The sequence below is a fragment of the Mesoplodon mirus genome, assembly GCF_964341445.2.
Source record: "Mesoplodon mirus genome assembly, chromosome: 3".
Classification (NCBI taxonomy): Eukaryota; Metazoa; Chordata; class Mammalia; order Artiodactyla; family Ziphiidae; genus Mesoplodon; species Mesoplodon mirus.
The window spans coordinates 164,302,053-164,325,471 of record NC_138978.1 but is presented as its reverse complement, the minus strand read 5'-3'; the positions used below and the strand labels follow the sequence as shown (position 1 = coordinate 164,325,471).

General features: G+C 44.1%; 1 protein-coding gene across 5 annotated transcripts in view; it reads right to left on the bottom strand.

Moving 5' to 3' along the window:
- Nucleotides 1-17,484, bottom strand: part of LOC309801222 (protein transport protein Sec16B-like) — a 41,815-nt gene extending 24,331 nt beyond the window's left edge. Inside the window, exons 1-11 of one of the 5 annotated variants that reach the window (XM_082615788.1) lie at nucleotides 17,397-17,484; nucleotides 16,589-17,146; nucleotides 13,841-14,194; nucleotides 12,429-12,541; nucleotides 10,766-10,886; nucleotides 9,919-10,012; nucleotides 8,559-8,703; nucleotides 7,754-7,902; nucleotides 7,284-7,345; nucleotides 5,731-5,866; nucleotides 5,002-5,236 (exon numbers count right to left, since the gene is read on the bottom strand). In XM_082615788.1, the coding sequence (XP_082471914.1) occupies nucleotides 5,002-5,236; nucleotides 5,731-5,866; nucleotides 7,284-7,345; nucleotides 7,754-7,902; nucleotides 8,559-8,703; nucleotides 9,919-10,012; nucleotides 10,766-10,886; nucleotides 12,429-12,541; nucleotides 13,841-14,136 (1,351 nt within the window). In that variant the 5' untranslated portion in view covers nucleotides 14,137-14,194; nucleotides 16,589-17,146; nucleotides 17,397-17,484. The other 4 variants (XM_082615789.1, XM_082615791.1, XM_082615790.1 and 1 more) reach the window with 4 other exon arrangements.
- Nucleotides 17,485-23,419: the final 5,935 nt, after the last annotated feature.

Here is a 23,419-nt window from a genome sequence, read left to right as displayed (position 1 = left end):
TAAGCCATACACATATAGATACCCCCTCTCGAGGAACCATTTCTTTATTAACAACTGTGGCAGAGACTGCTAGTTCCTCACTCAAATCCAAGTTCCCCTTCCTAGGCCAAGAGCCGGACTGCATGTCCCACCTCCCTGGCACTAAGGTGTGGCACTGAGGTGGGAAGGGAAGAGATGTGTGAAGCCTTCAGGTCTGGCCCATAGAACCCCTTCCCGTGCTCAACCCTCCACGGCCTCTTCCCCATCGGGCTGGAATGAAGATGACTCCCGGAAACTTTAGAGACTCTACATTGAAGATGGTGGAGCCTCCTACAGCTCAGTCCCTGGGTGAGTACATGGAGGAGGGCTGCCCCATCTTCTGTTCACCTGCCCAGTACTCTCGCATGAAAAGAAAGAGGCTGCTATTATGGTTTGGTGGGGGGGCGGGGTTGTTGGTTTGTTTGTTTGTTTTTGGCTGCACCACACGGCATGCAGGATCTTAGTTCCCTGACCAGGGATCAAACCCATGCCCCCTGCTTTGGAAGCATGGAGTCCTAACCACTGGACCACCAGGGAAATCCCGAGGCTGCTGTTATGTTTAAGCCAGTATACATAATAGTTAACCTACCCCCAGCTAATACCATAACTAACTGCTTACTATCAAGTGCTTGTTAACTATCAACTTCATACGTCAAATTAATGACACCATTAACTTGGTGACATGGGTTTGAAGCTGCAAATTCTAAAACATACACACACACATATTCACCTCTTCATTTAATTTTCAAAACTATTTAGTAAGAGCTTAGTTTATATGTGAGGGTGACCTGGTATTAATAATTTCCTTAGTGTCCCCCAAATAATGTGATTTTGGGGCAGGAGGTCACTGATGAGGTATTTCCACCTCCAAATGAAAATTTATTTGATTATCCCAACATCTCCCATGTTATCTACTTTGAAGAGAGAATAAATTTAAACAATTACAGTTAAGAAATTCAACCTCATATCCAGTGGAAGTAAAAATGACATTAAGATTGCTCTTTTTGAAACGATGAGGTCTTACTGTATAGCACAGGGGACTATATTCAATATTCTGTGATAAACCATAATGGAAAAGAATATTTAGAAAAAGAACGGATATATATGTATAATTGAATCACTTTGCTGTACAGCAGAAATTAATGTAACATTGTAAATCAACTATACTTAAATTTTTTAAAAAAGAAAAACAGGTGAAATCTTTTTTTAAAAATGCCCTTTTTGTATGTTAAACTATTTCATAAGAGTATTTTTAAAAGGAGTTACTAATGATTGGTTGAGAATTACTAGTTTACTCAAAAATCTGCATCTCCGGGCTTCCCTGGTGGCGCAGTGGTTGAGAATCTGCCTGCCAATGCAGGAGACACGGGTTCGAGCCCTGGTCTGGGAAGATCCCACATGCCGCAAAGCAACTGGGCCCGTGAGCCACAATTACTGAGCCTGCACGTCTGGAGCCTGTGCTCTGCAACAAGAGAGGCCGCGATAGTGAGAGGCCCGCGCACCGCGATGAACAGTGGCCCCCGTGTGCCACAACTAGAGAAAGCCCTCACACAGAAACGAAGACCCAACACAGCCATAAATAAATAAATAAATAAATAAATAAATAAATAAATAAATTAAAATCTGCATCTCCAAAAATATAATTTAAGAATGAGTGAAGAAATTGAGAATTTATATCAAGGATGTCAATCTCACACAATGCCAGAAATAAGACCCCAGTCAAGTGTTAAAGGTTTTAAAGATATTGTGGTGTCCAGCTCCTCACAGATCACCCTGAACTCCCATAGTGCTCCACCTACCCACCGCTTACCTTTGGGTCAATGTATGACAGGTGATGTGGTGGGTGATTACAAGCCCAAGCTCAGGCACCAGGCTGCCTAAATCTAAACCCTGGCTTTATTATTTACTAACTTTCCTCCTTGGTAATTACATAAAACAAGAATAGGACCTACTACGAAGATAAATGAGATAATGCATGTAAGGTGTTAAGTGAGTATCTGGCACATAGAAAGTATTTTTCAAATATTTGCTTTATTGCTGTTGTTATGGTCATTATTTATCATTCTTAAGGAAAGAGATTATCACTGATTTATTTCTGTATCCCCCAACTGGGTTCAATGCCTTAGAAGTAGTGACTGCTTAATAAATGTTTATTGAATAAATGAATCACTGGTGAAATAGCAAGTCCCTACTATATAATGAATACACACACACACACACACACACATATATATATACATACATATAGATGCTATAAGTTGATCCCATTAATTTTCACTGAGTATATCTTGCACTCATTTAAAAGATAACATCACATACAAATACATGCACACAATTAAAGATTTAAATGTAAAGGTGAAGTCACAAAAGTACTTCAACTTTATTTTCATAAATCAATTTTGAAGCAGGAAAAACCTTTCTAAATATGACCCCAAAAAGTTGATTTTGGACAGAAAATCCTAAAAAAGTAAAGCGCTCCTACAAATCAATAAGTGGGGATCAAAAATCCAGCAGGGGGCTTCCCTGGTGGCACAGTGGTTGAGAGCCCGCCTGCCGATGCAGGGGACACAGGTTCGTGCCCCGGTCCGGGAAGAGCCCACATGCCACGGAGCGGCTGGGCCCATGAGCCATGGCCGCTGAGCCTGCGCGTCCGGAGCCTGTGCTCCGCAATGGGAGAGGCCACAACAGTGAGAGGCCCAGGAAAATGTGGAAAATCCATGACAAAAAACAATCATAGATTAAAGGATATTCAACTTCACTTATAATGAGAAATACAAATAACTACTATACATTTTTTCACCTCTCAGATTGGCACATATCCAAAAGTTTGGAAACACACTGGGCTGGTGACAGTGTGGGGAGACAGGCACTCTCATACATTGCTGGTAGAGTAATCGGTACAACCTCTAAAAGAGCAATTTGTCGATACCTGTCAAAATTACAAACCGTATACCCTTTGACCCAAAGCTTCCCCTTCCACAAACTTGCCTTACATATATTCTCTCCACACGGCAAAATGACAATGTTATTCATTGCAGCATTATTTGTAACAGCAAAAGACTAGAAATAATCTAAATGTCAATCTATAGAGGTTTAGTTGAATCAATCATAATTTATCTATAGAAACCAATGCAGCCGTAAGAAATAATGAGGAAGGTATTTATATACTATAAGGAACAGGAGTCAGCAAAACGTGGCCTGAAGACCAAATTCAGCCCACTGCCTGTTTTGGTACAGCCCACAAGCTAAGAATAGTTTTTACATTTTAAAATTATTGGAAAAAATCAAAAGAAGAATAATGTTTCATCACATGAAAGTGATATATATTTCAAATTTCTATGTCTATAAATGAAGTTTTATTGAAGCACCCATTTATTTACAGATTGTCTGTGGCTGCTTTCAGGGGACAACAGCACAATTGAATGGAGACCCCATGGCCTGCAAAGCCTAAAATATTTACTGTCTGTCCCTTTACAGAAAACATGTGCCAACCCCAACATAGAGGGTTTCCTAAAATATTTTGCTAAATGACAAAAGGAAGGTAAAGAAATGGTACATAGTATGCTATAAGGGAAAAAAGGAGAAAATAATTATATATGCAGAAAATCTCTCTGGATATTTCAATGAGAGAAATTGCATGGCTGGGAGGGGGTGGGGGATAGCATCATTTCTCCCATTATATCGCTTTCATCTTTTGATGTTTTAAATTAGATTGATTCAAATTGATTTCAGTCATATATTCAAATATTTAAGACTTTTGTAAAATGTAAGTTCAACTTCAAAATTAAACAAGGCATAAAATAATAGGGACACACATGAGGTGATGGATGTGTTAATTATCTAAATGGGAGGAATCCTTTCACAATGTATATGTATATCAAACCATCACACTGTACACTTTAAATATCTTACAATTTTATCAAATATACCTCAATTTAAAAATTTTAATAAATAAATTCTAATTTACATATCAAAAAATAAATAAGGCATCACTTCATCAGTGGAATTAAAGTATTCAGTATTGATAGGTATATTTTAGATATAACGGATGGGGATATCATTTGTAAACAAACTTTCTGGAAACTGATTTAGTGTATATGTGAAGAGCCTTTTAAAAGTGCATAGCCTTGGGACTTCCCTGGTGGCACAGTGGTTAAGAACCCGCCTGCCAATGCAGGGGACATGAGTTCGAGCCCTGGCCCGGGAAGATCCCACATGCCGCGGAGCCACTAAGCCCGTGCGCCACAACTACTGAGCCCACGCTCTAGAGCCTGCGAGCCACAACTACTGAAGCCTGTATGCCTAGAGCCACAACTACTGAAGCCCATGCGCCTAGAGCCCGTGCTCCACAACAAGAGAAGCCACCGCAATGAGAAGCCCGTGCACTGCAACAAAAAGTAGCCCCCGCTCTCCACAACTAGAGAAAGCCCGCACGCAGCAACAAAGACCCAACACAGCCAAAAGTAAATAAAATTTTTTTTTAAAAGGTGCATAGCCTTTAGCTGAGTAGTTCTACTAGGAATGTATCTTAAAAAATAAGCCAAAGGTTTATACAACAAGATGTTCGAATGGTATAATTTGTAATGGGTGACAAATCTGTACATAGCCTATATATTCAACAACAGTGAATTGGTTAAATAAAATGTGATACATTCATACAATAGAATATAGTCCATTTTTTAAATGGTACATTTTAATGCCATGAGAGTATTTCACCATATACTCTTAAGGGGAAAAGAAAGAAGTAATTGTATATGTAATTTAATTCGATTTTTAATATATACGCATTGAAAATACTAGAAGTAAATATATCAAAATGTTAACAGGCATTATCTTTTAGTGATAGGATTATGGGTGTTCTTCTTTTTCTTTGTACCTTTCTGAACTTAAGTGCTATAAAATGAGTATATGTCACTCATACAAATGGGAGGGGTGAGTGGTGGGGACGCCGGTTACTTTTTGAAGCAGAAGCGGGCACAGCACTTGCCTTTTTCCTTCCGTAGTAGAGCAGCTTAGTGAATTTCTCCACGATCTGCGCAGGCGTCTCCACGCTGGGGGGAACCTCCCCAGTGAGCAGGTTCCGAGTCCCCAAGCTCAGTACTGGCCAGTCCTCATCCGTCAGGTTGATGAGGTTGGCCACAGGCGGCTGCCGCTTGTACTTCTCCAGCTTCTTGCAGTCCTGCATCAGCAGCTCCGCGATGTCAGACCCCACCACGGACTGCAAGGGAAAGAGGGCCATCCTGGGAGAGAATCCTATTCATCCTCATGCTGGCAGCCCAGGCTGAAGAAGGAAGGCACCAGAGCACCTGCCCTCTTCAGGAGGAGGCTGACACGCAAACACAAGACAGCCCCTTCTTAGATTGTTGTATTTCAAACTCCAGCTTCACTCTCATGCTTGTTTTCTGCCTGTCAGGAGCCACAAAGGTGACCAGAAATATGCACACTCTCCTAGGTGTATCATCTGCTTAGCGCAGTAACCCAAGAACTGGGAGATAACCCCAGGCTAGTGGAGAAGGGCAGGGGAAAGGTTAGCATTAACAAACTGGCATTGACATCTGAGCAGTTTTTCCCCTTGAGGCCATTTGTTGCTTCTTTAATGTTACCTTTTATAATCAATCATGCCACAAGCCGCATCTTCTCTCTCCCAGGAAGACTTCAATTCCAACCCAGCCTGCACCTGCCCTGCCCACCCGCCAGCGCGGTGATACTGACCCCGTTCTGCCGACAAAGGAGAACCAACAGTTGCCACAGTAGAGCCGAGTCTCTGCTCCCCAGTGTCTCAGATTTGCGACTCTGCGCTGCTTTCTGCTGGCAAAACGTCATGATGTCCACCTTGTGTACATCTTCCCTATGGAGAGATTTCAGGGAGCAAAGAGTGAGGAACAGACTCCTCCCCCGGGTAGGACCACAGTCCCCTCCTACAGTGTGAGAGGGTGTTGCTGGGGCTGGAGATGGGATAGAAGCCTGACAACCCAGGACGGGGGTAGTGAGTCTATAGCTACAGAATAGTTGTTTCCTTATAGAACAGGAAGGGACCTCAAAGATTCTCTCGTCCACCCTCTCCATTTTACAGAGGAGGAAACTGAGGCCCAGAGACCTGAAATGACTGTTTGGTAGCAAGGAAGAGCACAGACTTTGGGCTCAGACAACCCTGCGTTTAAATCTCGCCAGCCACTTCTCAGCTTACACAAATTTCTTATCTCCTCTGAGTCTCTGCTCTTTTCGCTAAAATAGGAACAGTTAAAAAGTCTACCTCCAACTCAGTATCTTGTAATAACCTATAATGGAAAAGAATCGGAAAAAGAATAGATATATGTACATATGTGTATATATCTATATGAATTACTTTGCTGTACACCTGAAACTAACACAACATTGTAAGTCAACTATATTTCAAACTAAAAATTTTGTTAAAGTATACCTCCGTACAAAAAGGAATTAGCCAATTGTGTAGTGTATATAAGTGCTCAATAAACAGGAATTATGGTTTGCTTGAGATCATTCAATGACATCAGTCAAACTGGGACCAGTACCCTAGTGTCCAAATACCCAGCTCGGTGCTCTACCCGACATCTGTATACCTGTGTGTAAGAAATGGAGACAACACTCGTGTTTACTTGAAGGAACTGTCAAAATACTATGGGGATTTTCTTGGAGGGGGAAGCTTCAGGATAAGAACACACTTACACAGTAGTGATGATAGTTTAAGGGCTTTGGTGTGCATTGTCTCACCTCTGACACCAGCCAGGACTCCTCTCTCCACGACAAAGAGCATCCTGAATATTTATCGGTAACATGACTAGCAATGTAAAAGCAGTTCTAGCTCAATCCTGCAGAGGGCAGACGTGCACACTGTCCAGTAACTCAAATGCTGGCCATGTTACTTATCTCTCCAGAAGAAATTTTTCCATATGATCCACTTGCCTATGACTTCCCAGGCTGTGTTCCACTCTTCTACCAATTTAAGTACTATTAAGTACACAGAACGCTAAAACCCCTTACCATGTAGGCTTTGTAAAATAGAACTGATTTCAGATTTTTAAACCTTTAAGTTAATTTTTCTTTATGCCTTTCAACACTCAAATTGCTTGTCAAAATGGTTCAGGCCACATTTGGCTCCAACTTGTCGCACGGAGATTCCACTCCAACAGGGAGAGACATTTTCTTTCAAGGAAGTCAAGAACAAATCCCCAAAATGCTGATCTGGGCAGGAAGATTTTATAGGTTTCAAAAGCCCTTATTTTGCAGCTCTCATGGTAATTTACCTAATCAGGGGTCCTGAGAAAGTCCTCATCTTTTCTTGTTCCTCAGAATCATTAAGAATAACCTGGAACAAAAAATCAAGTTTGGTCTTCAAGACTATGTCCCCCCAGTGCCCCATTGCTCAGTCAAGTCCAGCATCAGAACCCAGAGCCGTGATCCTAGGATGTGGCTCAGTGCCTCATGGAGAAAGCAGAGGACAAAACTGAGCTCTCTAGTGGCTGAATATGACCCAGTAGTATCTCAGGAAAAACAAAAGTCTAGCATCACTTCTCTCGCAGAAGAGCCCCAGCCATTCCTTCATACACATACACGCACGTGTGTGCACACACACACACACACACACACCCCAATCCATAGGGTGCCTGGCCCAGTCCCTTCCAAGAGCACCCTATTCCTGGAGATGCCCAGGGCTCAGGCAAAGGGAAGCAGGGAGCAGAGTGCTGACGTTCCGAGGACACAGAATCTTGTTTACCTCCATGCTGTGCAGTTCAACAAGGGCCGTCTGTCCATCACTGAGAGATCTGGGACCCACACACACCAGCTGACCTCCTGGCCCAAAACTCACCGGCACGTGAGGGATGTAGAACTTCATGGGTGTCTTGGCACCAGCTGAGATGGCCTCTGACCAACAGACACAGGTGGACGCTGTTAGCATTACTACCACTGCTTTGCTTTACTTTAGAAATACTCCACAGACACACTTCTTTCCAAATTCCACCTGGGACCAAGATAAGATTCTGGATGGGCTACATAACTAGAAGGAGCCCATGCTCCGAGTGAGAGCTGAACCTCTGAGAATATGTCAGAATATAATGCAAGGAGTTGATGGTTTGGTGCAAACGATATTGTACCAGGGCCAGACTCCCAGCAATGGTGACACACTGGGAACTCTGGCTTTCATAGCCCCAGTACTCAGGGCAAGTCTCCTACATCCAGGCCTTTGTGACCTGCCTTCACTCTCCCAAACCGACTCTGGTCTGTACTTTCTTCACCTATTACCTAACAGTATTTCTGAGTACCTCCTCTCCCAGTCTGATGATGGCTAGGGGCAGTGTTCCCTTCCAAGAATCAGCTATGATGCAATCTCCAGTACCAGAGAAAAGGGGGGAAATGGAGCCAAAGTTGGCCACTCTGCTCAGGAGACCTACCTACACAAATGAGGCAGACAAATGGTCTGCTCTTGGAAATACAGGGCAAAGCTGACTTTCCAAGACATGTGCCACCCAGCCCTCTTCTCAACAGACTCGGCCAACTCCTTTGATCACTTCAGTACCCACCAGCCTGAACTGGACTCCAACCCGCTGCAGCCATGGGGTCGTACAGCTCAGAGGCATCTGTCATATACTGACTGAGCTCATAGCTGCTGGAGGTGAGACCAGACTCGTGCTGCCAGAGAAGGTTGGACTCCTCGGTCAGTGATGGCTGGAAATTAAAAACAACAAAACACATGGGAAGAATCAGAAGCACTTTCAGAGGGACGGTCCTCCCAAGTGTTTCTTCAAAGCAACAAAATTCAAACTTTCAAATAAATATAATGAATGTGGATGTGCTGAAAGGAAAAGAAGGGATCATTCAATTGACAGGTGTTTGCTAAAGGATTCACTGTGGCCTAGTGGGAAGCATGCAGGTCCTGGGGTCAGGGAGGCTGAATTCAATCCCAGCTTTGTCAGTACCAGTGCTGTGAACTTGAACAAGTGACTTAGACTCGCTGAGCTCAGGACCTTTATCTGCAATGTAGATAATCATACCTACCCTATATACTTCAAGTACTTACTCTTGCATTCATTCACCAACTGTTTAATGAGCACTGACTATGCTCCAGGTGCTATGCTTTCCCTAAGGATACAGGTGTACAAGAAATTCACGGAAGTTACATCCTGAGGACTGTAAAACAATGGATGCAAACAATGGATACAAAAGCTCTTTGTCCACACTGTAAAGTGCTGTACGTGTGTATGGCTGCTGTTACTGTGTTATTGTTACTGTTAGTCATAACAGGTGCCCCGTCCTGTGAAGCATCAGGTGTACAGAAGAAACTGTCCCCGCAAATCATACAAATCTCATCAGGAATACAAAATTAATACAAGACTGTCAAAAATGAAGAGCTTGTCTCTGTAGTACGTTTGTAACTTTTCCATAAATCTAAAATTATTCCAAAATTTAAAGTTTACTGTAAAAAAAATTCAAGAGCTCCATTTTGTAACCCAGCTGGTACACACGTAAGATTTTAGAAAAGAGAGATGGAAGAGTCAAGAAAAGTTCTGCTTTTCAGACCTGAATTAAAAGATTCTAGCAACTTCCCACTTCCTGGGTAAACCGAATTGCTGATCCACCGGGGTACCAGTGATAGCCTCTTCTCTTTCCTACCTTGGAGTGACTTGGGTGACATTTCCTAATCCAGCCAACTTGGCAAAAAAATGCAAAAGGGCCAGATCAGGGCCCCAGATCCAGAAGACTGAAACAGGGAGCAGGGAAAGGAAGAGGTGGGTAGAGGCTCTGCCAATTGGGGAAGAATGGGACCCCTCAGACTGCTGGCCACTGGGGACCCTGCCCCCCGGGGCCCTGCTTTGCCCCTACTAACGAGGGCAGGTGTGATGCTCTGTCACAGACCACCAGCCCCATGTCACTTCAGGTTACCTTGTTTTTCTGGGCCCCAGTTAGCGGACTCTCCAGAAATAAGTCCCCAGGCCTCTCCTGTCCAGAGTTAGAAGCAGGGTTCCAACGCTTAGATCTGCGGCAAAATGACAGGAGCAGGTGAGAGGGGGTCCAGGGCAGGCCAGCAAGGCTGAGCTGCTCTCTGCTGGAGGCTGTTGTGCTGCAAAGCGTGGGCAGGTGTCGGGTTGGCCCGTGTGTTGCAGGGAAAAGCCTTGTCCTCCATTTCTCTGCCTCAGTCTATTAGACCAGAAAAACAGGAGCTCCTGGGGTTCATAGTACAGTTACTAGGAGTGGCCCCAAACCCTGCAGAGGAGGCTCGGTCTCTGTAGCCTGACGTCCTGGAATAAAGTCAGAGCAGCTGGATTGGTGAGTTCCAGGCAGGGTTAAGGCACCAGGTCTAAGGGCACCAGACAGGTGCCTGAACAAAATGCTGTTCCTGCTCACCTTATCCCACGGGAGAGCCCATTCTCAGGGCACAGGACGGGGCAGAGGAGAAGCACCCCAGCCCCAGGCAGTACCCAATCAGGAGAACGTCTGCAAGGCCACATCTGTTCCGAGGCCAACATAGAATTAAGGCCCTCCTCTAAGATGGACCTCAAGTAATCTCACAGGTTTGGGGAACCACCTCTCAGAACTAAGAATCCTCCTCCTAGTGTCCATGTGAACAGCTGGTCCCAGCCAACCCAGGCTACTCTCACACCCCTGTGGCCAGAACAAAAGCAGACGGGCTTCTGAAGATGAGGGCCCAGCACCAGATGACATAAGGTTTGCCTAACATAGCCTGCGTTTGGCTGAATCATGTTGAATCGGCCTCTCCTTTCACACTTACTGGAACTGGGTCTCACTATTTGTTCCAAACGGACTCTTCTGGTTTTCATGTTGGTGTTCACTCAGGTACTTTTGATCTCGATAATCTTCATGCCAGTTATAAGGACTCCCTTGCCTTGGCACTGCACCCTCAGAAAAAACAAAATAAAGACAGGTCACTTCCTATTCCTAAAAGTTCAGAAAGACACTAGCAAGCCATGAAGCTGAGTTACTGGAGCACAGCAGGTATAAAAACATACAATCATCCCTCTGTATCCATGGCGGGGATTGGTTTCAGGACCTGGGGAAGTTCAAGTCCCTTCTATAAAATGGTGTAGTGTTTGCATATAGCCTATGCACATCCTCCATATACTTTATTTTTTTTTTCTCCATATACTTTAAATCATCTCTAGATGAATTATAATGCCTAATACAATGTAAATGCTATGTAGATAGTTGTAAATACAATGTAGGTGCTTATGCAAATAGTTGCCTACAAGCAGCAAATTCAAGTTTTGCTTCTTGGAATTTTCTTTTCTTCGAATATTTTCAATCATCAGTTGGAGGCAGACCCTCAGATTCGGAGGGCTGAGTGTATTTGCCAAATGGAGTAAAGTTGATAAGTAAAAGCCAACAGTGAAAGTCCGTAAGATGCATCTCTCTGAACCAATTACCACAGCTCTATACAATGGTACAACAGTGGGGATCCTATGTGTGTGCACAGATGTTTGTGTTTTCAACGTTGAAACAGGTTTCTCTTTGCTAGCAGGTCAGAAGATGCCTTTGGTACCTACCTAAAGCCTTACTATTGGTGTAAGGTTTAAATTCTTTTTTGTACGTATCTGCCTCCCTCAGGGTAAATGATGGTCAGACTCATTACAGCCCAGCCACACACTTGATGACTTCACTGTTAAGAACTGGCTTCGGGCTTCCCTGGTGGCGCAGTGGTTGAGAGTCCACCTGCCGATGCAGGGGACATGGGTTCGTGCCCCGGTCCGGGAAGATCCCACGTGCCACAGAGTGGCTGGACCTGTGAGCCATGGCCACTGAGCCTGCGCGTCTGGAGCCTGTGGTCCGCAATGGGAGAGGCCACAACAGTGAGAGGCCCACGTACCGCAAAAAAAAAAAAAAAAAAAAAGAACTGGCTTCACTGTTACTTGGTCAGAGACTATAATCTTAGAAGAAAAATATGGATGAAGGGCCTCCCTGGTGGCGCAGTGGTTGAGAGTCCGCCTGCCGATGCAGGGGATACGGGTTCGTGCCCCAGTCTGGGAGGATCCCATATGCCGCGGAGCGGCTGGGCCCGTGAGCCATGGCCGCTGGGCCTGCGCGTCCGGAGCCTGTGCTCCGCAACGGGGGAGGCCACAACAGTGAGAGGCCCGCATACCGCAAAAAAAAAAAAAAAAAAAATGGATGAAATACAAACTATCCACAATACTGGTAACGTAGTAACAGTTTCAGTGCCATCATCTTCACGTACAAAGAAAAATGACTCTTTTCTATCTCTCCTTCTCAAGACATTTAGCAGTAGTGTCATTGCTGTGGCCTCATCTGGCCAAGAAAGAAGCAGGTGAGGCTGGGGCTCTACCTCAGCCGAGCAGGAGGCCCAGAGCACAACCCCTTTGCCCTCTGCCCTATCCGACCAGCTGCACCATCCCAAAGGCTTCTTGGAGATTATTCCGTACCTCCTTCTTCCCGCAGCTGCTGCGGGTGTCCATGGTAGTAATAACTTCCATAAGCATATTCTTCCCTTAGGGCTGAAGAGTGATAGCTTTGATAGAGGTCCTCAATGCCTGGCCTAAAGAATCACAAAGAAGAACAGTCATTCAAGGATGAGCATGGTAAAGAGAAAAACCAATGGAGGACTTGACAAACGAAACAACTTCAGAGGACAGAATTGTGACCCCCGTCTAGAATCTGCTCTAAAGCCATGGTTCATTCTGGATCCCATAACCAAAAAATCCAGAATCAGAGCAGGAGTAGGACCGTTGTGTCAGAACAAGGCTGCAATTTTTATAGCAAAACCATAGCCAAGTGTCTCATTCTCCCTCCCCATGGTCCCTCTTACTCCTCCAATACACACACAACCAACAACACAAAATATTATCTGAGAAAACCCTGCTCTGACATCACCTTAGGAAACCCCTTCCCAAGAAGACTGTGTAAGTGCCCCAATACCACTGTAATTCCCATGCATATTATAGATGGCAATGAGATGAAAAAGTCAAGTTGGACCATCTTAAATCTGATTGCTTTTATTGCCTCTGTCCTTAACATACCTTCCTTCGAGAATTCAACAAAGGAACGTCATGTTGTTAGTATCTTTATCAATTAATAATTCTTTACTATTTCATAGGGGCACAATTCTTTACAATAATTGTCATAATTTCAACCCTAAATCTGGAGGCAGGAAAACATCACCCCACCTGAAAAAGTTAAAGTAGAAAACAGATGGCTTGCAACATTCCATAAAATATGAAGTCCAAGAGGAGGAACTCCAGATTCTCCTAGAATTACCTCACTGAGACCTCTCCATTCTGAATTTGAAGCCTACAAGCTTGTACCGCTTTCTCTGATTTTTTTTCTGTTCCCATTCATTCACTCAATACATTTTTTTTTCTGTACCCATCACAATCCAGGTGATGATCTAGGCACTAGGGCTCTTCTTGGTGCCGGTGGGTCAGTGCTAACCCTGGGTCAGAGTCTTCCAAAGAGGATAAGGAACTTTTTATAGAGATCCATAGGAAAAGCTTTTCCAGAGTCTACAAACATTGCCTTTTGTGATCCCAGAGTAAGAGGCTCTCAAGAGGGTCTCATCTGCTGTCGTGAATTTCATCATTCTTTCTACCCTCTCCCCCCATCACCCAATCACATTGTGATGGCTTCTTTAAGAAGCTCCCCTAGGGGATAAAGAAAGGAAAATATTATATTTTCAGTCACCAAAATCCCATTTGGGAGAGGAAAGGGTGTAGCTAAGTCAGTGTAGTGGGGTGGAGAAGGAAAAAGAGGAGAAATACAAGGAAAAGGAACAAGGAAAAGAGCAATCTGTTTGTAAGCATTTAGGAGAGCTGGGTCAATTCCAGCTCTAAACCCGTACCTTGAATACAACTGACTGTGATAACCACCTTTATCATAGTCAACCCTGGACACAGGCTGATGCCATTCCCCAGGCCTGGACGCATAGTGAGGCTGCTGGTGGTCTGCCCCAGGGTCCTGCTCTGACTGGGGGCTCCTGCCCATGTCTTGTTCTTGTTGGACCCTCTCTCCACTGTGCCAGGAGTGACGAATAGGCCGATAGTATCCATCTCTCTGAAGCCCTCGGTCTGGATCCCTTGAGGGTGCTGGGGGCCTCCCCGCTGGCTGAGGCGGCCACTGGGGAACCCAAGGCTCCATCCCTGACCTTCTGAATTTCTCTCGTGTTTTGAGTCAGTTGTGTAGTTATTTTATCGTCCTACAGACAAAACAGAAAGAAAAAAATTATCCTCATTTTAGGCCTATATCCAAACATGAAGGTTAGTTAGGTTTTGTGAAAGAAGCACCTATGGTCCTCAAAATCTTCTATCTAAAACAAACCACACAGGCACTGATACAGAGATATCTGAAAAAATCTCAAGGAGGTATTTGAAATAAATAACAGGCTAGACAACTATACTGATGTTGCTATAAAAATTAAAACGTATATTTGGAGCAACAATAGATGTGGGAGGCATGGGAGAGAGAACAGTAATAGATGAAGCTCCAAAACACTATCAAAGTATCCCAATTAAATACACGTGTGCTGGACTTCCCTGGTGGCACAGTGGTTAAGAATCTGTCTGCCAAGGCAAGAGACATGTGTTCGATCCCTGGTCTGGGAAGATCCCACATGCCGTGGAGCAACTAAGCCCACCCGCCACAGCTACTGAGCCTGCGTGCTGCAACTACTGAAGCCCGTGCACCTAGAGACTGTACTCTGCAACAACAGAAGCCACCGTAATGAGAAGCCCACACACCACAACGAAGAGTAGCCCCTGCTCTCCACAACTGGAGAAAGCCCACGCGCAGCAACAAAGACCCAACACAGCCAAAAGTAAAATAAAAATAAAATAAAAATTTAAAAATACATGTGTGCTCACATATTCCACCAGTAAATGTTTATTCAACATTTACTATGGAGGCCCTATGCTGTCATAGAAATAGAGTGGGCCTTAGACAGAGCTAGACCACAGTTCAAATCCTAACTCCACCACTTATTAGCTCGTTAAATTTTTCAAGCCTTAATTTCCTTACCCATAAAATGAGGACCATAATGAGCTGACAGGGTCACGGTCAGAGTCAGAGATCCTTACATAAAGTGCCGAACACTCTGGCTGGTATATAGTAATTGTTCAATAAATAACAGTTAGTGTTATCAGAGATAAAGATTTGGGTAGTGTGAGCAGCTGAAGACATTTCCTAAATAAAAAGGAGCTTAGGGCTTCCCTGGTGGTGCAGTGGTTGAGAGTCCGCCTGCCGATGCAGGGGACATGGGTTCGTGCCCCGGTCCGGGAAGATCCCACATGCCGTGGAGCAGCTGGGCCCGTGAGCCATGGCCGCTGAGCCTGCGCGTCTGGAGCCTGTGCTCCGCAATGGGAGAGGCCACAACAGTGAGAGGCCCACTTACCGCAAAAAAAAAAAAAAAGGAGCTTAAAGTGACCTCAAGAGACATCTTTTCTGAATCCTTGAAGTCTTAGAAGAATTAGGCCCTATAATCTGGCCATTCCTGCCCCTGCTCCAGGGGAGGCGAAGAGTCGCAAGTTTGGGATTGCTTCCCTGACAAACTAGAGAGCCGTGTCTCAGTAATCTTCCTGGCTGGAGATTTTAAAACCTGGAAGTCTCCCCAGCATCAAACTGATTTTCCCCACTTATGCTTCAAAATGGGAAATAGTTCCAGAGGACAAGATACCTTCCAAGCTTCTCTGCTTGTATCATAGAGCAGCACCTGCGTCCAGCTGCCCCCAAAGAAAAAGCACACCTCACACCTTACTGCTGCTCAGGAGTCTCTCATGTCAGAATACACAGCTCAGTCACACCCCATGTTTCTTCTCCCTTGGGAACTATTTTACGTTGAAAAGTTCTGATCGGATCCAGTCCACTTGCTCCCACTCCTGAAACTCCCAGCCCAGTATAAAAATGAATATCAGAACAAAAGGTCAAAGGGTGTGTGTTGAAATCAAGACGTCACACTGCTCGAATGCTGCGGAGCCAGGGTCCACAGCTATGAGCCGAGATCTGTAAGCAGAACATACCAGAAGAACAAGGCACAGAAGTGGCTTCCACCTCAAGAGCAATCCAGCTCAGGAAAACTTGCACCTTCCTTCCCGTGTCAGCCCACTTTCTTGAAAAAGTCAGGTGCGTTGAGAGCCTTTTCCAGCAAATCCCAGCAGAGGCCAAATGCCCCGGACACAGTGAACGCTAAATGGGTTTTTCCTGAAGGCCCATGGAACTTGATAGCATTTGAACACAAGGAATTTCAACAAGAAGAAAGCTTCTTCCACCTTGTTCCCAGATATTTTCACTAGACAGCCCTCCTCCGACTGCAAAGGCACAATAGCCAGTCCCTTTGCCAAAGTCAACTACAAGTGATTTTCGCTGCCAAGATATCAACTCCAGCAGTTAGATCTCAGGTTACAATTAAGGACCCCAAATGAAAAGCCCCTAAGATTCTCCAAATGAAGGCATTACATCTACAGTAACAAGTCATACCCACACATCACGTAAATGACCTTCCCTGGTCCCACTAAGGTCAGTATTGCCTTTCCTAATTTGACAGCACAGCAAGTACAGCCAAGACAAAGCAAGCAAGGGCGCTAGCATTCCCACACACCTGCTCTGACGGCTCTCCACCACCTTCCCTCAGCGCAGCTCCAGGAGTGTCTGCTCTCCTCCTGGACACTGTCAAAGTCCAGGTGCCACATCTACCAAGACTTACCTGGCCCTCAGATCTACAGCCTGTCAGCTACCTTTGCCACGGCCTCCATGGAGCCAATTCACGAGGGCAAAGTACAGCGCAGCTCCCCAAGTCGGCCAGACCTGGCTTGGAGTATTTGCTCACAACCCTGTCAGAGGCTGCTGTTTCTGTTTGCCTGGTCGTGGGCTGAGCCGGGTTCACTCACACGTGACATGTGACAAAGCATCCAGACCCCCACAGCAAACAAGGAGCAGAGACCCGAGGGAGAGGAAGTGCAGAAAGCCCTGAGGCAGCCTGACCTGGGGAGAAGAGCGTTGCCTATGGGTTGTGAACTCCTGGCTCGGCCACGAGTGGCTCTATCGCTCAGCCTCTCGGCTTCTCCTCTAAAAGGGGAATAACAGTACTTAGCTTATGAGGGTCATCGTGAGGAGTACAGGCAGACCTCAGAGAAATTGCCAGTTCGGTTCCGGACCACTGGAACAAAGCGAGTCACACAAATGTGTTGGTTTCCCAGGGCGTATAAAAGTTACGTCTACACTGTACTGTAGTCTATTAAAGTGTGCAATAGCATTATGTCTAAAAAACAATGTACCTTAATTTTAAAACATTTTGTTGCCAAAAAAATGCCAAAACAACTACAATAATAACATCAAAGATCACTGATCACAGATCACCAAAACAAACGTAATAATAATGAAAAAGTTTTAAATATTGCAATAATTACCAAAATGTGACACAGAGACACAAAGCAAGCACTACTGCAAAAACGGTACCAACAGACTTGTTTGACGCAGGGTTGCCACAAACCTTCCGTTTGTAAAAAACACAGTAAAGGGAAGCGATATAAAACGAGGTATGCCTGTAAACGATGGCAAAGTGGCACACGATATATAAGTATGCATGCTCTTTAAATAAGTATCATCTTTTCCTTTCAAAAGAGATGAGCTAATTCTACTGGTTGAGGCAGGCAGAGTACTCACTGGTGGGTAGTAAATGCCCAGTTTGGGTTTTTCTCATTCGTGTTTCTCTTCATTGGATTCTGGTTGTGCATCAATTGTGTTATCTAGATGGAAGGCAAATTTAAATTCCCAATATTGAACTGAAGGCACTGAGAAGTTTTCTATTACAAGAAAATAATTTCTTTGTTTGAAAAATACATTTCTTTAGGTAAGTACAGAGTAGCTCATGTCCACTTTTGAATTAATATTTTAAAAGTCAGCAAATCATCATGCTGTACACCTTAAACTTATATGTCAATTATATCTAAATAAAGCTGGGGGAAAATATAAATAAAACTCAGAATTTGCTCTAAAAAGGCTCAAGGCGTTTATTCTTTCCTTCAACAAACACTGAGTCCTTATTATGTATCAGGATTTGACACACATAGACATGAAGGACACAGCCCTTGGTTCCAAAAAGCTTCGAGCAAATTAACTTCTCATGTTGTTATTAGTCCAGGGAAGACCGTCACGGTTGGTCTCATGGTCAGATAGGGTAAGGTACCGAAGCTATAAGATTTTGTCACGGCCCTACAACTGACTCCTAGGACCTGACAACTGAGTGTAGAATTCTCTGACTCTGGGTCATGGTTTCTTACCCCACTGGTGAGGTTTGGCTCACTAATGGCTGCACTGTCATTTTTAATCCTCCTAGGAAGAGTACTGGAGAAGGACACACACACTGACAGCAGGAGTCAGAACATGGTTGATTATGACACAGACTCAGATATCAAATTATCTGTCCCAATATCTCACAATAACATTCAGAAAAATCTGATGTAACTCTTTTGGCTTATAACATGACGTTAGTCCTGCCCTATAACACCAGCTACATTACTGAAATGTTGACTTTGGAAGATACCTTACAGGTTATTTTAGCAACTTCACTTCGTTGGTAATAAAACTAAGATCCAGAGAGATGAAGTGATTTACCCAACATCACAAAGCTAACTAGAAGCTCAGTTAAGACTATGTTGATGTACTAGACCTGTCTTGCATCGGGCTTACAAGAGCTGATTATTAAATATTCAGGAATTGTGTGAGCCAGTAGTTAGACCATTGATCATTTGAAATCCACCACAGTGAGAGTATTTACACCACAGAAATTGGCAAGTCCTACAAAGCCAGGTTGTTGTTGTTTTTCAATAATCAGTTTATCGGCATAATGATTACAACTCCAAACTCCTAACTCCTATTCCAGTGTTCTTTCAACCACAGAACTGTCATTCTTTTACAAGCCTTCATTGCACGTCTCTGGTTTAAACATCTAGCTCAGTTATTCCAAATGCTCCTTTTGTGACATCCCAAAGCATCCCTAATTATCTCAAGTGTTATTATGAAACTCTTCAAACACTCACCAACCAAAATTAATTTTAATTAATTTTAATTATTTTATATAGACATACGGCATACCACAGTTATATGGGTCATGGAATGAAATAGATCGTGTGGGATCTCACCACTCCAAAAGGCTTGGGATTTATCAGTCCCTGCCTTCTCCAGCCCCATATATCAACAGTTACTAAGTCTTTCAACCTGGCAACTCAAGTCTTCCTGATTCCTAACAAAACTCACTCAGTTTGAGAATACATTAGCAGCTCATCCCCAACAGGAGTTGGGCTAAAATTGGTCTTGTCACCTCAGGTCCTGGCTGCAGTGCCCTGGCATGATCCCACAGGCTCCCACATGCTGGAACAGTTATAGTCTTCCCATTATCTCTTCCCCAAGTGTCCTGTACTCTTGCCTGATTCCTGCTCTGCATTCCAACTATCCATTGGAATTGGAGCCCTGGCCAGTTGCTAATTGTTGTGAATTTCCTTTCCCAGTCCCTGCCACCCTTTCCAAATGTCAGACCACTAAGAGGATCTTGCTTCAGCCAGGAATGACTACCCTAGTTTGACATCTATCTAACGAAAGCATCATCACTGCTAATCTCTTCCCACCAGAATAGTGCTGATGGATGTGAACACTCACCTAGATCTAGGTCAGGCTTGCCATGAATCCGTGAGCACTATGATTTAATGACTGTTGACTCTTGCAAGGGACAGCTCAGCAGCTGAGACATCCCCCAGGCTTGACCCCATTTCTTTACTAAAAGTAAAAATTTAGGAAACAAACTAAGAGGCCCTATGTCAACAGATGAACAGTAATTATTTGTCTGGGTAATGGGATTGCGGATGATTTTATTTTTCTCTTCTTGCTTGTCCATATTTTCTAACTTTCCTACAATAAACTTACATTATTTTAAAAGACAAAATCAACTAGCATTATTTTTGATTAATACTATATCCAAGGCAAGATTCCTAGGTCACAGGTTATATTTTTGTTAATTTTTATAAATTTCTTTCTAAAAATATTATAGCAATTTACAACCACACCAGCAATGCATGAGAAGACCTTTTTTTTTTAAGTTTTTTTTTAAACATCTTTATTGGAGTATAATTGTTTTACAATGTTGTGTTAGTTTCTGCTGTATAACAAAGTGAATCAGCTATAAGTATCCATAAATCTCCATATCCCCTTCCTCTTGAGTCTCCCTCCCACCCTCCTTTTCCCACCCATCTAGGTGGTCACAAAGCACCGAGCTGATCTCCCTGTGCTATGCAGCTGCTTCCCACTAGCTATCTATTTTACATTTGGTAGTGTATATATGTCAATGCTACTCTCTCACTTCATCCCAGCCTACCCTTCCCCCTCCCCATGTCCTCAAGTCTATTCTCTAGGCGAGAAGAACTTTCTGAACATTCTTATCCACACTGGATATTCTTTTTAATATTTCCCAATTAAAGGATGAAAAATAGCAACAACAAAAAATACTATATCCAAATGTGGTGTTGTCATATCAGTAACTAGTTATGCACTCATGTTGCTAAAATGGAGCAGTGACTCCCCAAAGCATCCAAGATTGGTCGATTGTGCTCAGTCTGCTCTTCTGGAAAGACGACTCTGGAAGTCATTTATTCACTAAGCAAATGTTTTTTGAACACCCATTATATGCCCAGCATTGTCACTTGTACTGGGGATACTGAGATAAATGGCATATAATCCTTGCCCTAGCTTTCAGTCTGGTGGAACAGCAGAAATTCAAATATGCAATCAATATGCAATGCAATCATTGTTCTAATGGGTATAATCACTACTTTTTCAAATAGGAGGAAGCACGGGGGCATGTGCAAAACTAGAAACAGGGAGATGTGCTGTTCAAGGTTACAAACAGGCAAGACCAATGAATACCTCAACTAGAGCAACTGCAAAGAGGTTGGAAGAGAAGGAACAGATATATGAATATAAAGTAGAATCAACATGAATTGACACTGTTGAATGTAGAAAATGAAGGAGAAGGAAAAGTCAAGGACAATCTCAAGTTTTCAGGCTATAAAGACAGGACCACACTGCCCCTTTTTGGGATAATAATCTTGGAAGAGGAGGCCAGTTTGGTGGGAGAAGATGACAACTTCAGCTCTGAACATGCTAATTGTGAGAGGCCTGTGGACAGAGGTAAGTGTGGTCAGTGAGAAGTCAGTTGTAAGAGTGTAGAGCTTAAGAAAGGGGTCTAAGGAGAGAGACGTGGTGATTGAAGCCACAGGTATGGGTAGTATTGCCTAGGAAAAGCTTGAAGTTAGAAGAAGTCCTAGGAAGAAGTTTTGAGGAATGGCAACACTGAAGAGCTGGACACAGAAAGAGGAGCCTGTGAAAGATAACAGTGAAGTGCCAGAAGGTGGGCAGAAAGCCAGGAGAGGATGGTGTCCCAGAAGGCAGGGGAGGTGATGGCTTCAGAAATGGGAGTGTGGTCAACAATACTGACAATAGGAGAAATAGTGAGAGAGGCAACAGTGAAAGTGTTCTCCACACACTGGGTTAACCACCGAGGAGGTTTGATGATCATAACATGAACAATCTCAGTAGAACTATGGTCAAGGGAGTGAGGGAATTAGACACAGAAATCACTTATACAGCAAATGGAAAGTAAGGAAAAGGAGAAAGCAAGTAGAATTACTCTTTCAAGAAGGCTGGATGTGAAGAAAAGGGGATGACAGCCACGACTACTATGAGGCACTTGGGATTGAAGAATTGGTTTAGGGTGGACAAGATGAAAGAGAGTTATATGCTGATTCATACGGAGATTGGAGATACGGAAAGCAAATACAATTACTGAAGGAATACATCTCAAAAGAGGCTGATCACATTGGATCCAGAGCATAGGAGCAAAAGTTAAGCCTGGCTAAGAGGAAGGGCATCTCTTCCTCTGAAAAAGAGATAAAAGGGGGTGAAGATGGGCATGGATGGAGGCAAGTTTGTACAAAAAGGGACTGGATACTGAGACCTCTCTGTGGAGTAGACTGCTAGAGATCAGGGTGAGCATTTAGAGAGAGACCTGAGAAACGTGATGAATGTTTGGATTGGCCCCTGTGGAAACTGGGAGTGGGCTTTAACCAGGAACATGTCCTCAGAGGAACAAGTAGGCAGGAAGTGCAGCTGTTATTGGACCCTTAGACAGATCTGAAACTCCATGGGGACACTGAGTATCTGTGTTTGGTCCAGGCTATGACCACGGTGCCTAGCATGGTGCCCAGTGTGTGATAAGAGCGCAATAAAGATTTTATTTATAAATGAATGGACATCTGAAATTAAAGCAGCAACAGCCTTACTGCAGATCGTATCCAGTAGTTTTCACAGCCTGAGTATAGAAATAAACTCTAACAGGGAGTTCCTAGAGAAAGTAAAAGGGAATGTTGAGGCAGTGAGTTAAGAGGACTGACCAGAGAGTGGTTAAAGGTATGCCATGTGGGTCATAAATGAGACAGAAACACAAATTCTCTGCATACCTTGTTAAACTGAGGTCCCTAGAAATACTTAAGAGGCCCTCTCCAATAGGACAGTGAAAGAAAAACATTCAATCACAATTCAAAATAAAAAACCTTAAAGTGGGACTGACAGGATAATGCCTATACCCACCTTTCCAAAAATATCTGATACACTGAGATGCTTTTTAGTCAGCCAGCATCTCATAGCTCTGACTCCAGGAAGGAGACCTGGGGAAGGTTTAGTGCCGAGCAGCCTCTTGACTCCAGCAAAGCCAGACCCTGAAGCCAGCCTTGGAGATCCGGAGCTCATGGCCTTGGCCAGGGATTGGCCAGCAAGGCTTCAACCCCTTCCTTCCGGTGAGCTGGGTGGCAGGCGAGAGGCAGAACAGCATGTGCCTGTCAGCAGTTCCATTATCAGGAAGGACGAGTGCCAGGAAAACATGGTCTAAGGGCCAGAGACAATTAGCCTGGCACAGGCATCACAAGCTACTCATGCTAATCCTGGGACTGTTGCTCTCACCACAGTCCTAGAAGTGAAGGTTTGGCTACTTTATTGGTTTCCTAGAGGACCAAGGAACTCTGTATGTGAGCCCTGACAAAAGGGGTCCTTTAAATGCCACCCCTGTGGCTGCCTGCACACCTGCCCCCCCCCGATTCCACCTCTGCTGCCAGGCGCTAGAGAAGGAGGGTACCACTCATGAAGACAAAGGCCTCCATTCTTCCTTATCAGCCCTGGGCTGGCAGAGGGGGCCTCACTTTCTCTGCTCTTTGCCCCTCCCATTTTATTGATGCCCCCTGAACCAGGATGAGTGGGGTGGCAGTTGGATGCTGCTGTGACTTTTAACCCCACATCAAGTTCCATCAGGCAAAGGTGACTCATGCACCTGCTAAATGAAATAAAAGGCTATAAATGCTGGGAGTGTCCTCCGAGCCCCCAAAGCCAA